We start from the raw sequence: 13,569 nt of genomic DNA on the forward strand, positions 1-13,569 counted from the left end.
TCTGTACCAAACCATCAAAAATCGTAACGTCGACCGAAGCAAAAATCTTCATTTCTCCACGCAATTATTTACTATTATTTTATCAAAGTCACAAAACCGTAATATTCGGCCATCCACCAACAATCGTTCCATAATCCGACGGCTTAGCGAGTCAGGCATGCGACGATAACCTTTATTGGGATAAAAAATGACTTTTAAACACCGTTTTTATTGAAAACACCGTCAGCGTGCACACGGAAAACCTTTACATGACTCAACGACGCCTCTGCTCGAGCGCACTGCACCACGTAACGAGCCATGATGTGGCGAGTGAAATATTTTTTATACAATCTTAAAACGTCTCCAAAACATCCGATTTTTACCAGAATTTCGACAACCCAGTGTTAAGCGTCCAAAGCGATCGCAAAAACCAAAGACAAAATTAAAAGCGAAGTTAAAACGAACTCGTAACGTCGACCGAAGCAAAAATACTCCATTTCTCCACATGAATTTACGGAATTATGTTTGACCTCACTGTGACCTTGACCTTTGACCGATTTTGACCAAAATCTAATCACCGCGAGCCATCACGCTCCTGAATCATGTGGTGGAATTTGACATTGGTAGGTTTTTCCGTTCTCGAGTTATCGTGCCTACAAACAAACACACACACACAAACAAACAAACACACAAACAGAGGACGGAAGTCATCAATAAACTTACGAAATCTTTAGGTTTCTTTGGATTTCGTAAGTAACAATTGCAGATAAAAAAGAAATCATGGAATCATTTTGGTGAACAAAATTTAATCTAAATTTTTGACTTACCAAAGTAGCCACCTTTTGCAGATAGAACAGCCGAACATACTCGTTGCATTCTTTCTGCAATGAAAATCAAATATTGTTCGGAAAGTTCTTCCCAACACGGTTGCAGAAGTTCCCGCAAATGTGTTGCACTTGGAGCTTGCGTTGCTTTCACCTTTCTGTCCAGTTCATCCCAAACCAGCTCGATGGGGTTTAAGTCTGAAGACTGTGCTTCCATTCCATGATTTGAAGCCTACGCCTTGTTCTTTTCTTCTAAGGTAATTCTGACATAACCTGGAGGTGTGTTTTGGGTCGTTATCTTGCTGTAGGATGAACCCCTGACCAACTTCGCGTAGACCAGAGGGGATTGCATGGCACTGCAAAATGCTGTGGTAGCCCTTTTGGTTCAGGGTGCCAGTCACTCTGTGCAAGTTGCCGACTCTGGATCCAGCAAAAGAGCCCCAGATCATCAAGCTTCCTCCTCCATGTTTGACAGTTGGTGTCACACACTGAGGAACCATCCTTTTGCCAACTCGACGGCGTACAAAAACCCTGCGTGATGAACCGAAGACTTCAAATTTTGATTCATCGTTCCATAAGACCTTCCAGTTTTCAGTCGTCCACTGGCGGTGCTTTATGGCCAAGGCAAGCCTTTTTTTCTTATTTTGCCATATTAGCCATCTTTCAATCATTGACTCTGACTCTACTGCTGGACCGGACGACATCAGGTCACGAGTTCTAAAAAACTGCTCTCCTGCTCTTGCACTTCCTCTCTCTCTGGCATTTTCACCCTGTCATTTGTGCGAGGTCATCTTCCATCTGCTTGGAAATCCACCAACACCACTGCATTAACTAAAAAAGGGTGAAAAAACAGATCCCCTCAACTACAGACCTATTAGCTTAAATCCAGTCATCAGCAAGGTGATGGAATCCATCATTGCAGTTGATATGGATTATCTTCTTTTCTCAAACAACCGAATCTCAGATCACCAATTTCGCTTCAGATCAGTTCACTCCACCTTCGACAGACTGCTTCTTCTCACCCAACTCGGATGGAGGCCCTCAATGTCAGACGTGAAATGAGGGCCGTCTCTCTGGATATAGCTCATGCTTTTGATACTCTGTTCACCTGCACTCGTTCGATCCTCTTTTTTCCCACCTGTGGAATAAACTTCCACATCCTCTTCAATCTCATTCTTCCCTCCCGGTCACCAAGACAGCTGTTCACCACCATCGAGCTAGATCATCCCCAGTCCAAAACCATGATCATTTGTGCCTTCATTCACCCCAATTCCCACTCCAGCCCAGTCTCTCCCCCTTCCAAATTTCCAGTTTTCCATCCTGAGAGTTCCCTCCTGTATCCATATTGTCCAAACCATGCATCTTCTGCTGCCCCCCATTTCTCCCCACACCCATTGTTTGTCTGCCTCTCTCGATCTTGGCCTTTGTCTCTACTGTTATTGTTTCCCTCCTTTCTCCCTGCTGTTCATTTTGTCCTGTTGCGCCCGACAGGACAAAATGAACAGCTGTTGTTGTTTGTTGTTGTTGTTGTTGTTGTCCAACAATTGTTGTCCATATTGTCCAACAAAAATGTTGTTGTTTGTTCAGTGCATTCGTACTAACTCTTCCACGAGCATCGACTATGTACACCAAAAAGTAACCTTTGCTTGATTGCAAAAATAAATTGTTTTATTAAACTACACTGCAAAACCAAAATGTAGCAACAATGTGAATCATGGAGGATTTGACTCGATATCAATTGGGCTGTTGAACAATGCAGTATCGCACAGCTCTGATATTATCTCACCTTTTTATCTTGAAATTAAACGGGTGTGCAATTTGTTGGATTTCCTCCACATGTCCATCAGTCAGTTACGTACATCCCTGATAAAACAATCATATTTTACAAATCACTTATAATTGTTTTCTTTTGAAATTATGCCTCAATTCATTTCAAACATGCTGAATTACTAATTCAAAAACAATGTTGCTTCAATGAAAAGCCATTCCTATTAAATGCAACAAACAAGAGATGTTGTTGATACTTACCTCGAGCATGTCAAGCTGTGACCATTGACCGTTTTGTTTCACGTGAGTTGAAAGGGTGCTCAAGCCCCAACTTCGGAATTGGACTTTGTTGAGTTAGTTAGGGCACGAATTTGTAATATGACCAGCATGTCAGCATTATTCACCAACTCTTTGAAAAGACAATTCATCCATTGGGACCACACTCTGTGCAGAGCATTGGTGCTGCCTCAGCTGTCTCCTTGGCTCTTGGGCACAATCCTGGATGAGTCGCCACTCCGCCAGTCTACCAGCAAGCAAGCACTCATTTTACCGACCTCAGAAGGATGACAGGCAGATTTAACCCTACCTGGTATTGAATCAACAGCCAAGTGAGATTTGAACTCAGGATCCTTGGATCCCAAGCCCATGACCCAACCATTAAGCCAACACCAGACATATTTGAAAAGACACCACGGGATATTTAACATCAACCAGAAGTCAATTCTGGAAGATGGGCCCTTAACCCACAACTCATGGTCATTTGAGAGATGGAAAACATTTTGATACAATATTCTTGCTTGCAAAGCACCAATCTGACAGATTATAGTTGAGTCAAGAATTGAACTTGGAGTAGACAGGTAAAAGATAAGTGCACTTCCTCTGTGCCATCCTCTTGGTTTACAAGCAAGAGGGAGCCGCAAACAATTGATCCCATATATGTCTGGTGTTGGCTTAATGGTTAGGGTGGTGAGCTTGGGATCTGAGCATCCTGAGTTCAAATCCCACTCAGCTGTTGAATTAATACCAGGTGGGGTTGACTCTGCCTGTCATCTTGAGGTCGGAAAAATGAGTTTTAGCTTGCTGGTATCCTGTGTTGGAGTGGCGACCCATCCAGCATTGTGCCCAATAGCCAAGGAGACTGCTTTGGCAGCACCGACACTCTGCACAGAGTATGGTACCAATGGATGCAAATTAAACCCATCTGAAAACAAATATATACTTTTGAAAGAAAGGAGAGTTTACAACAAACAAATTCTCATGTGAGCATTTCCCAAACAGTATTAATATAACAGAGCAGAAGTTTAAAATCCCTTTCCCCACTTCACTCCATCCCCCTTTCCTCCTCATCTGCTCAATCTCCCTTATCTTTTTCTTCCTGTCCATTCCAATGCCGTCGTCTTCCTTCTGTTTTTTTTCTATTACATTCTCAACTCGGCACCCCTCTCTCAATTGTACTATTGATCTTGCCGTATTTTAAAAAGTGCCAGATTTACACCTTGTCCAAAAATAAGAATGACACATTACATGCCTGATATCGTCATGGACAAAATGACGAAGAATAAAACTGATGGATAAAATGTTTTCGAATGAAGAATGAGGATCTTATGAAAGTGAGAAAAGAAGGTAAAAGGAGCATATTTTGTGTTTGAGAGAAATTGTGCATAAACTTGTTTCCCGCTCAGACTTAAAGGATATGAAACTTCAGGTAGAAACAGATATTTACGAAAAACTTTACAAATCACAAAGAGGATGTATTTGTGAAAAATGTAAGTTTGACCATCTTGTACAAATTGTAAAAAAATTAAGCAAATGGTGAATAACAATGTTTCACTAATCTGTTCCCGTCTCACAGACATCGATGAATGCAAACTTGGAACCTCAAACTGCAGAGGGAAGAACGAAATTTGCACAAACACCATCGGCCTGTACCAATGTGACTGTGAAAATGGGTATTATCGCATCAACAGCAGCTGTGTGGGTGAGGAATAAATTCCTGTTCAATCCTGCTTTCCCGCATCTGTTTTTTACAGAATCGAATTTAAATATAAAACTCAGGGATTGCTTAATTACCTTTGATTCATAGAAGAAAAACAGCATCAACTTGATTGAAAAGATTGTAAAATCTAAAGAAAAACAATCAATTGGATATTTTGTCTGAAAAATGTGAAATTTTTGGTTTTACAAACTTTGCAGGAACATACTATCGAAAATGAACGCACTTTCCTTCTCCCTTCCTCTCTCCCTTTCTTCCCTTTCAAACTTCCCTTCCCTTTCTTCCCTTCCCTTTCTTCCCTTTCTCTCTTCTCTTTCTACTTCCCTTTCTCTCTCCCTTTCGTCCACACTTTCTCATTGCCTTCCCTTTATATTCATCGTTTTTACTCGTCATCATTATTATTTCGCTCCTCACCTCTTCCTCTTCGTACCTGTGTCATTCATCCCTTCATAACCTATCCTCACCCACTTTGAACTATTTCTATTGGGAATGCAGATGCCAAATCAAAACAGGCAAGGGCAACGGACCTCACTCCAAAACCAGTCCACAGACAAAATTAAACACGACTGCATAACCTCCTGCTTTGTGCACCATAACTGCCCGGCTGAGCATGGCAAGGTACAGCCAATGGCAAGTCCACCTTCCCTGCCCTCTACCTCTCCTATAAACACCCACTTCCATGGCATGCAGTTAAACAGTCAACAGTTAGGTGAGGTATGGGAGCATGTGCTGGAGCAACCCTTCACTGCGTCCACTTTCCGTTGGTACTCCAAGGGCCTCCATCTGGCCATCCTCAAGGCAGATGCTTGGCCCATCCCCAACTCCTTGAAAGGCCAGTCAACCTGCTGAAACCTCGAGGCAAGCGGTCATCACGTTGGCCTTCACCACTCACGAGGCTCCTTTGCTGACAGAATCTGGTAAGCAGGATAAGTGTCAGGAAATGAAGTCACATGTCCGTACAGCCGCAGCTGATGCTCACGGTCTATGCAGGTTACAAATCTCATTTGAGTCTCTCTCAGATTTTTAAAAGAGACCAGGTACAAATGAGTTAAGTCTTCATCTCAGATCCTTTGTCAGAGTCCAAGTGTCACATCCTGAGAACAAGACTGGAAGCACCAAGGACCTGTAGATTTGGACTTTTGTCCTCCTGCACAGGTATCGATAGCACCACACTCCATGATCCAGTGAATCCTTGACTCCCCAGACCTGACCCAGATATCTATTGACCTCTGGCTCACAACCTGCGGATACAAGAATAACACTGCCAAAGTAAGTGAATCTCTCCGTGTCCTCAACATCCTCACCACAAACAGGTGCAGACAAGATGACAGCATCCAAGATGTCACTGAAGGCCTGGATCTTTGTTTTCACCCAGGAACCCCCATCGTCTTAAATTTGGAATTTACATTCCAGATAAGGTATTGTTATCTTCGTGTGCCGTCCATCCATGCGTCTCCTTTTTAGACTTCTCAGGCCAAACCGCTTGGCCGATCCGGCTGAAATTGTGCAGCAACGTTCCTCTCCTGATCAGTTTCAGTAATTGCAAAGCTTGTTCTGTTCACATGACTTAAAGAAAATCAAAATGTCCGATTTAGTAAATTTCTTCAAAACTATTCTTCTCCAGATCCATCAGTCAGAATCTGACCAAATTTGCATCACAACATTAATACACGGTCCTAATGTTAAATTGCGGAGGCCATGCTGATCACGTGACCGGAAGTGTGTCAAAATGGTGGTCACGCAAATTCCTTTCAAAATCTTCTTCTCTCAACCCACCTTTCAGAATGTTAACAAATTTGATTTTCAACATTATGGGAGAATATGGATGACTTATATTTTTGAAGTCACGTGGATCAATTTACTAGAAGTGTGTCAAAATGGCCGACTTAGTCAACTTTTTGGAAAATCACGTTAATTCCTTTCAAAATCTTGTTCTCCAGACCCACCAGTGAATGCTACAAAATTTGGGTGACAGCATTAGGTCAGGGCCCAGATAAGCTACAGGTCCAGTGGTCCGATTTTCCGAATACCTTCAAAGTTTTTGATCATCTTGCATTATTTTTCTTTCCTTCATGTTCTTACCGTTTGAAGAGCACAATATTTTGCCACATTTGATACATGCATGGTGTTGTGTAAATAAATGTTACATCCTTTTTTGGAACTCCATCAATTTGGCTTCAACACGCCTTGCAAAACGAAGCATCACTTGCTCATTCCAGCATGTTCGGTCTGCTTTAAGTTTGCTCCATTTCCACTCCAGATTATTTGATAATTCAGGGTGAACGATCTATATGAAAGTAGATCTGCATGTGGACTCACACATTGACTGTCCTGAAGACCAATTTTAATACCCTCTCCTGTCCCTTTGCTAATGGGCGAGGCTAAATGAGCTCCTCAGATGCAAAAGACACAAATTCAGAATTAATGATTCTCCGGCACAAGTTAATTTAGTGAATCAGGAGACATTACTTGTTTGTTTTGAATCAGTCAGTGAATCATGGGTCAAACTGATGTGCATCTGAAATCTTGTGATGGAGTAACATACTGACAATTGCCTGTGGAGTAATACTGTAAAGCTGTGCAATTATACCGCCTTAATCGAAACCTATAACATTAAAATTAATCAATTAATATATTCGTTTAAAAACAAAGTGTAATCGTTGAATTCAGGGGCAAAAAGTGCACGTGAGATCCTCATCTGGATTTCCAGAATTACTGCCAACTAGTAACTACCCCTCAAATGTTTGTTCAACTTCTGTGGACGATAACATTTAATTCACTGAATGCTCTTCAAATCTGAAAATCCATGACAGCTTTATGAGCTTGTGTCCTGTTTCCAACAGATATCAATGAATGTGACAATTCAACTTTGTGCGTGAAAAATGCCGATTGCATCAACCTGAATGGAACCTACAACTGCACCTGCCGGGAAGGATTTGTTGGAAACGGTGATATTTCCTGTGAAGGTGTGTTGGCTTGATTCATGTGCTGAATGATTTTAACTCAATCAGGATCAGATTCATTTAACAGTAATCTGTCACTCAGAGTTGGAAGTTTTTGAGATGCCTCGACTGTTTACCACAAATAGCTTAACCCGTGGAAAGAAAGCCACACACATTGAATGAATTAATAATTTATTATACAGGAGAGATTCAATAATTTCTCTCAATCATTTCACATTGCAACAGATTTTAAAGGAAATTGTCTGAGATTCTCTTGTTTCATCATTTCATTCTGCCTGAGAATGTTTATTCATGTTTTGTTGTTGATGATTATTTAACTAAGAACAATATGATGATATGAGTTGAATATTTTTATTCTGGATTTCCTCAACAACAGATATTGATGAATGTACAACTCAAAATAAATGTGGAAATCACTCGGTATGCTTGAACGTGATCGGTTCTTATAATTGCTCATGTGAGAAAGGCTACAACGGAGATCCCTGCATGGGTGAGTTTTTCTTTAATACCAATCCACATGGTCAGCTTGATGTAAAATATACAAAATCACTGGCATACATCAAATTACCCCGGCACATTTATCGATTGGCTTTTAAAATCATCTTGTTCTGGGGAAAGGAGGTTTGGGGGATCCACAGCTCAATTGTGCTGAAAATAGTTTGGAACTTGTGCTGAGTGGCTTTGATTTACTCATATCAGGGATTTGTGATTGGTGATTTGCATGCTAAAGTGTGCACCAAGGAGGTGATGATGGTAAACTGAGCAGAATAGGTGAACACTCTGTTGTGTAAAATCTCATGAACAGGTGAGGCCAGGTGGAGGACTTCGGCAGAAAGGCACCGAGAAAGTGCTGCATGCTGGAAAAGGATAAACATGGTCCGTTTTGCCCAGAATTGCAGACCATAATGTAACAGTTAGCTGTGGACCCCTGGAGAGGGCGGAACATGTTTTGAGGGGCCACCCCACAGGTTATGAAGGCCCGGAAGATGGTGTCATCCACAGTCAATTGGCAGTCAATGACGGGATGAGCCGCTTGCTGGAAAGGTGGTCCCAGAGGAGGTAAACGCCAAGTCCACACATGCACACAGCAGTTGGACCTTGGATCTTGGATCTTGGAGAGACAACACCTCACTCTTTTTTGTTGCTTCGGAGGAGAAAGGTCACACCAGGAAACGTGAATACCATCTCCCGACCATCTTACCTCGTCGACATTTCTCCTTGTCGTCATTGTTCCGCACCGAGTCGGACTTTACCCTGTGCCACACCATCTTGACCATGGATTCTTAAAGTAACAATGTTTTATAATTTCTTGTCATCTCGTCCTCAACAATAAATCCCTGCATCAACATTGCTCGCTGCAGCTTCAGTATCGTCAACAATTGTACTTTTATTCTTGAGAAATCGATCATGAAATCAGATTTTGTTGCCATCTTCTGAGAGCAGAATTTCTTTGATAGTTGCAGTTTCTATGACAGTACCATGGAGTCCAAATTTTTTTAGTGCAATCTATCGCAGTCCTTTCAAAGTTCGAGGTTCCCCATTCTCAAAAAATAGCAATTTGAACATCCTTTGTGAACATGTTTCACTTCCTATCTTTTCTCCTGGACTGCAGAACCCTGAAGAAAAGATGTACATTCATTTTTATAGAGGCCGCCCCGATGGATGGCAGCCGAGAGGCAGCTCCGTCAAGGAGGACAAAGAGGACGGGTTAGAAGAATGCACATGAGTCGAGACTGGAGAGGCTATTGGGGAGACTATGAGAGAGGAAAGGAGAGGCTCGTGAGGGTATCAAGAGTCCACGAGGAGGAGGATGGAGACCTCGCTTGGAGGAGAAGCCTCATGTGGGATCTACCCAAACTGAGATCACCCTGTGTTTCTGGAGGGTCTGGAGGGAAAAGGACAAAGTGGACCACGTGGCCAAGTCGACGGCTGACCCATTGATGGCCCTTCTTGTTACTGGCACTTGTCTCCCTCCTGGTCTTAAGAGTTGACACCATTGAATCCAGGGTCGTGCTGAGGTGTCATCAACCAGACTGCTATCTCCTTGGGTTTACCTGAGGCGGCCGGTTCAGGTGGTTGCCTGCAATGTCTGATTCCAAAGAGAGGATGATCATCTGTTTCTCTTATCAAGTGAGCTCATATGTTTGGACATCGGTATTGCAGCACTCTCTGAGGTTCAGAGACAGGATTGCTGTGAGATCATGGCGGGTGGTCACAGATATTATTGGGCTGGTCGCTCTGATGGTTACCATGCCCAAGGAGTTGCTGTAGCTGTGTCCAATAAGCTGACTCCAATAATTGAGGTTACACTGGTCAACAAGTGTATTATGAGATGAAGGATTCGTCACTCCTTGGGTGTCATTTCCCTGGTCTCTCTATGTGCTTCGACTGAGGCGAGTGATCTCGCTGTGAAGGATGCGTTCCATGCTGTGCTCGAGTCTGTTGTTGATCAGTGCCCCAGGCGAGATACTCTTCTAGTCTTGGGGGATGTCAAGGCATCGACTGGCACTGATAGGGATGGCTATGAGACATCTGTATGTCCCCATGGGTCTGGAACTATGAACCAGAATAGCACTAAGTTCCTTGACTTTGCAAGAAGGCGTCGACTTAGGGTGGCTGGTTCATGGTTTCAGCGCCCATAGCCTCATTGCTGGACTTGGCATTCCAACGCTGGTGGTGTGGCAAAGGAAATTGACCATGTGCTCGTTGATGGTCACTGGAGGATGATCCAGAACTGCAGCGTGTACCGGAGAGCCAAGTTCCTCAATACCGACCACAGGCTTGTTGTGGCATCTCTGAAGTTGCAGCTTAAATCCAGGAGAATGGTACCGTCCCATCCTCGGCTTGATGTTGGCAAGCTCAAGGATGAGAGGGTAGCTGAGGAGCTTGCAAGCAGGTTGAGTGGGGATTTGGGGGGTCTGGGTGCTTTGGGAGATCCTGAAGAGTTCATAGTGCCTTCAAGACCACCGTCCATCATGTTGCCTGTGAATGTCTTGGAACTCACTGTCGGGCAAAGAAGAAGTTCATCTTTCTTCTTTGTTTGTTTGTTTGTTTGTGTGATTGTTTGTGTGATTGTTTGTCTGCACAGAATGTACCGACGGAGGCCACAGTCACTACCTCGTGGTTGCCAGGATCAGGACTCGTTATCTTTTTTCAACCGAGTTCCTCCATAAAGTGTGTACAATTAGAACATGACTATGTCTCTAAAGTCTGTATGGTACAATTGGAATGTGAGTATGTCCACAGAATAAGAATAACAAAACCACACTGAACAAGTCTGGATGAGGGGATGCAATCTTTGATTGCTTGTTCTAGTTATTTCGTTATTCCATGTTACACTTACTACCCTCATTGCAGTTCAAGTTCCCTATTGTTTCTCAACAAACTGTTTTTCCAGTCTCAAAATAATTTGTTTAACAAGCATTAAAAATTCTACTTGTTGAATCTTACATTTCATGAGGAAATGCTGTATCTATCATGTTTAAATAACTAAATTCACTGATTTAATATGTATTGCCATAATTTTGAAAAATTAACTTTCATGTTACACAGATGTGGATGAATGCAAAGGAAACAATGATTGTCATTCCAATGCAACCTGTTCCAATACGGATGGTGGCCATAACTGCACCTGCAAGGGAGGATTTGCTGGCAATGGATCGGTTTGCACAGATGTTGATGAATGTGAAAGAAGCATCAACGATTGTGATCCGAACACCACGTTGTGTGTAAATGTAATTGGAAATTACCTGTGTGAATGTCGCACTGGATATGGAAACCTTTCTGCAGGAAAATGTGAAGGTAAGGTTTTCATGAAATATTTGGGGGTGGGGGGATGGGGGGTGGGGTGGGGTGAATGGAATATAATCAAACTCCCATTGTTTATCAAGTTTGCTGCAGCAAAGTTAATAAGAAGAGATGCTTTCTGTCTGCAATTATCGGTAACTAAAAGATCCCATGGGAGCTCACAACACTGCTGCTCCAAATTCTTCATAATCATTCCCGTTATTTGGGTGCCATCTTGACTCTATTTGTTGTTATGCGACCAGTTGTCGGGACAGCCCACGTGGCATTGCGAGGGTTAAACTACTTCCTTTTGGATGATGCATGAAAATCGTGCTCATTACAGACGGCACACTCACGAATCACAATCACAGAGCCAAATGACATGAATAGTTAAACATATGTTGGTGGATTAACATGCTTAATGGTCGGACACATGGTCGATAGGACACATAGGTGACAGGATCACACAACTTCTGGTTCAGGGATTTTTTTCACTTGTTGCTCAAATCTGCAGCTGGCATTTCCACCTCCCCAAAGCTGAGTTTTCCGAACTGGATTAGTCGTGTAGCATTATTCGTCTCAGTGTTGTTGTTTGATCCCATTCAATATTTAATGTTCATGCGATCATTGTTTTGGCCCTTTTGTTTCATATTGTCAAAGCCTGAATTTCCTTCCCTCAGATAGAAAGTGTATCTTGCTTTTATCCTGGGTATTTTCCCGGATGGCACGCTTCCATTTCCACAACATAACCCCATTTCCTTTCCTCGTTTCTAAATATCAAAACAAACCAACAAACAACACAAAAAATATGTTCTTCACTCCATAACTAGATGGTTGTCATAGAATACTTACCCTGCACAGTCTTAAGAAGGAATTGGTGCAAGCCAACTTTTCTGTTTTTAAAGGTTTTTTTTTTCTTTGTTCCAATATCGCTGCCAGACCAGTGACCAATGATGTCACTTTTATCAAACCATATTTCCCATGGATAGTTTATGTATTTGTTGAAGTTTTGAATTGATCGATTTAGCGGTTTCATCGAAGATTTTCAAAGAATTTTGCTTCCATCCAATATGGCTGCAATGTTGCACTTGTCAAATTATTATGTCATCATGAAGGCATGGTGACATCATTACCATATCTTATTCCCCATAGGGGATTACATTCTAATGAGCCATGTTTCATTTTTTTTCATGGACTGGTTTTGGAGATATAGAGGGGCAAAGTTTTTTGAAGTTTTTTTTCAAGATGTCACCTGTTCCACATGACATATGACGTCATATTTATAATTAACAACGACAAATGTGTCCAAGAGCCACGTCATAAAGGTTTTGTCTTCACCAGAAGAAGAAGAAGAAGAAGAAGAACAACAACAACAACAACAACAACACGGAGCTCTCTTCGAGCCAGCGTTCGCAACGCGTCATGGCTATTAAAAAATATATATAAATATATAAATAACAACAACAACTTCCGATATTTCGTCACGTGCCTTGATGGAGCCAATAGCGAGACCCGTCATGGAGGCTCCTCGTTCATGACGAGAAAATAGTGTATTTACGAAATTACAACACATTAAATGGAATAATCTTTAAACAGGAACATTAACTTGTCGAAACTTTAAAGCAAATGTCCGAATATATTTAAAAGTTCATGATAGACGCTCTCAAAAGGCACCCTCAATGCGAGGATGTGAACAGATGTTTCGTATTTAAGAAGATCCGGATCCTGTATATAAAAGAGCCGCGTCCTAAAGGTTTTGTCTTCACAAGAAGAACAACAAGAACAACAAGAACACGGACCAACAATTGCAGAGAATTTTTTTTCAAAATGATCAGATCAAGCATTGCATTTTTCAAATTCTGACATCATGAAGGCACCAACGACATCATCATAAACATACCTTCTTCCCCATGTGGGTACTTGATAATGAGCCATGTGTGAATTTTTGCCATGGAGTGGTTTCCGAGATAGAGAGGTGCAAAATTTTTCGGTTTTTTACAAGATGGCTCCTGACCACTTGACGTATGATGTCATAATTATGAAAAAATATTCTGCAGGAGTCGTCGCACCTTCGTGGGAATTTCATGTCAATCGGACCAACAATTGCAGAGAATTTTTTTTTCATACTGACCAGATCAAGCGTTGCACTTGTCGAATTATGATGTCCCAATGAAGGCACAGATAACATCATCATTAACCTATCTTACACTACCGGTGGAAAGTTTTAGAACACCCCCGTTTTTCCAGTTTTTATTGA

The 13,569-nt window shown here is 42.0% G+C and overlaps 1 protein-coding gene across 50 annotated transcripts in view; it reads left to right on the forward strand.

The window, feature by feature from the left end:
• The window catches only part of LOC147019121 (uncharacterized), a 145,252-nt gene that overhangs the window by 105,284 nt on the left and 26,399 nt on the right, over positions 1-13,569 (forward strand). For 46 of the 50 annotated variants that reach the window (XM_085899938.1, XM_085899989.1, XM_085899954.1 and 43 more), the window contains 4 exons: positions 4,423-4,548; positions 7,407-7,529; positions 7,903-8,016; positions 11,079-11,327. In XM_085899938.1, the coding sequence (XP_085756064.1) occupies positions 4,423-4,548; positions 7,407-7,529; positions 7,903-8,016; positions 11,079-11,327 (612 nt within the window). The remainder of the gene's footprint in view (positions 1-4,422; positions 4,549-7,406; positions 7,530-7,902; positions 8,017-11,078; positions 11,328-13,569) is intronic. The other 4 variants (XM_085899956.1, XM_085899991.1, XM_085899955.1 and 1 more) reach the window with 3 other exon arrangements.

The sequence above is a fragment of the Eptatretus burgeri genome, chromosome 10, assembly GCF_056783735.1.
Source record: "Eptatretus burgeri isolate ZD-2024b chromosome 10, Ebu_testis_v1, whole genome shotgun sequence".
In the NCBI taxonomy this organism is placed as follows: Eukaryota; Metazoa; Chordata; class Myxini; order Myxiniformes; family Myxinidae; genus Eptatretus; species Eptatretus burgeri.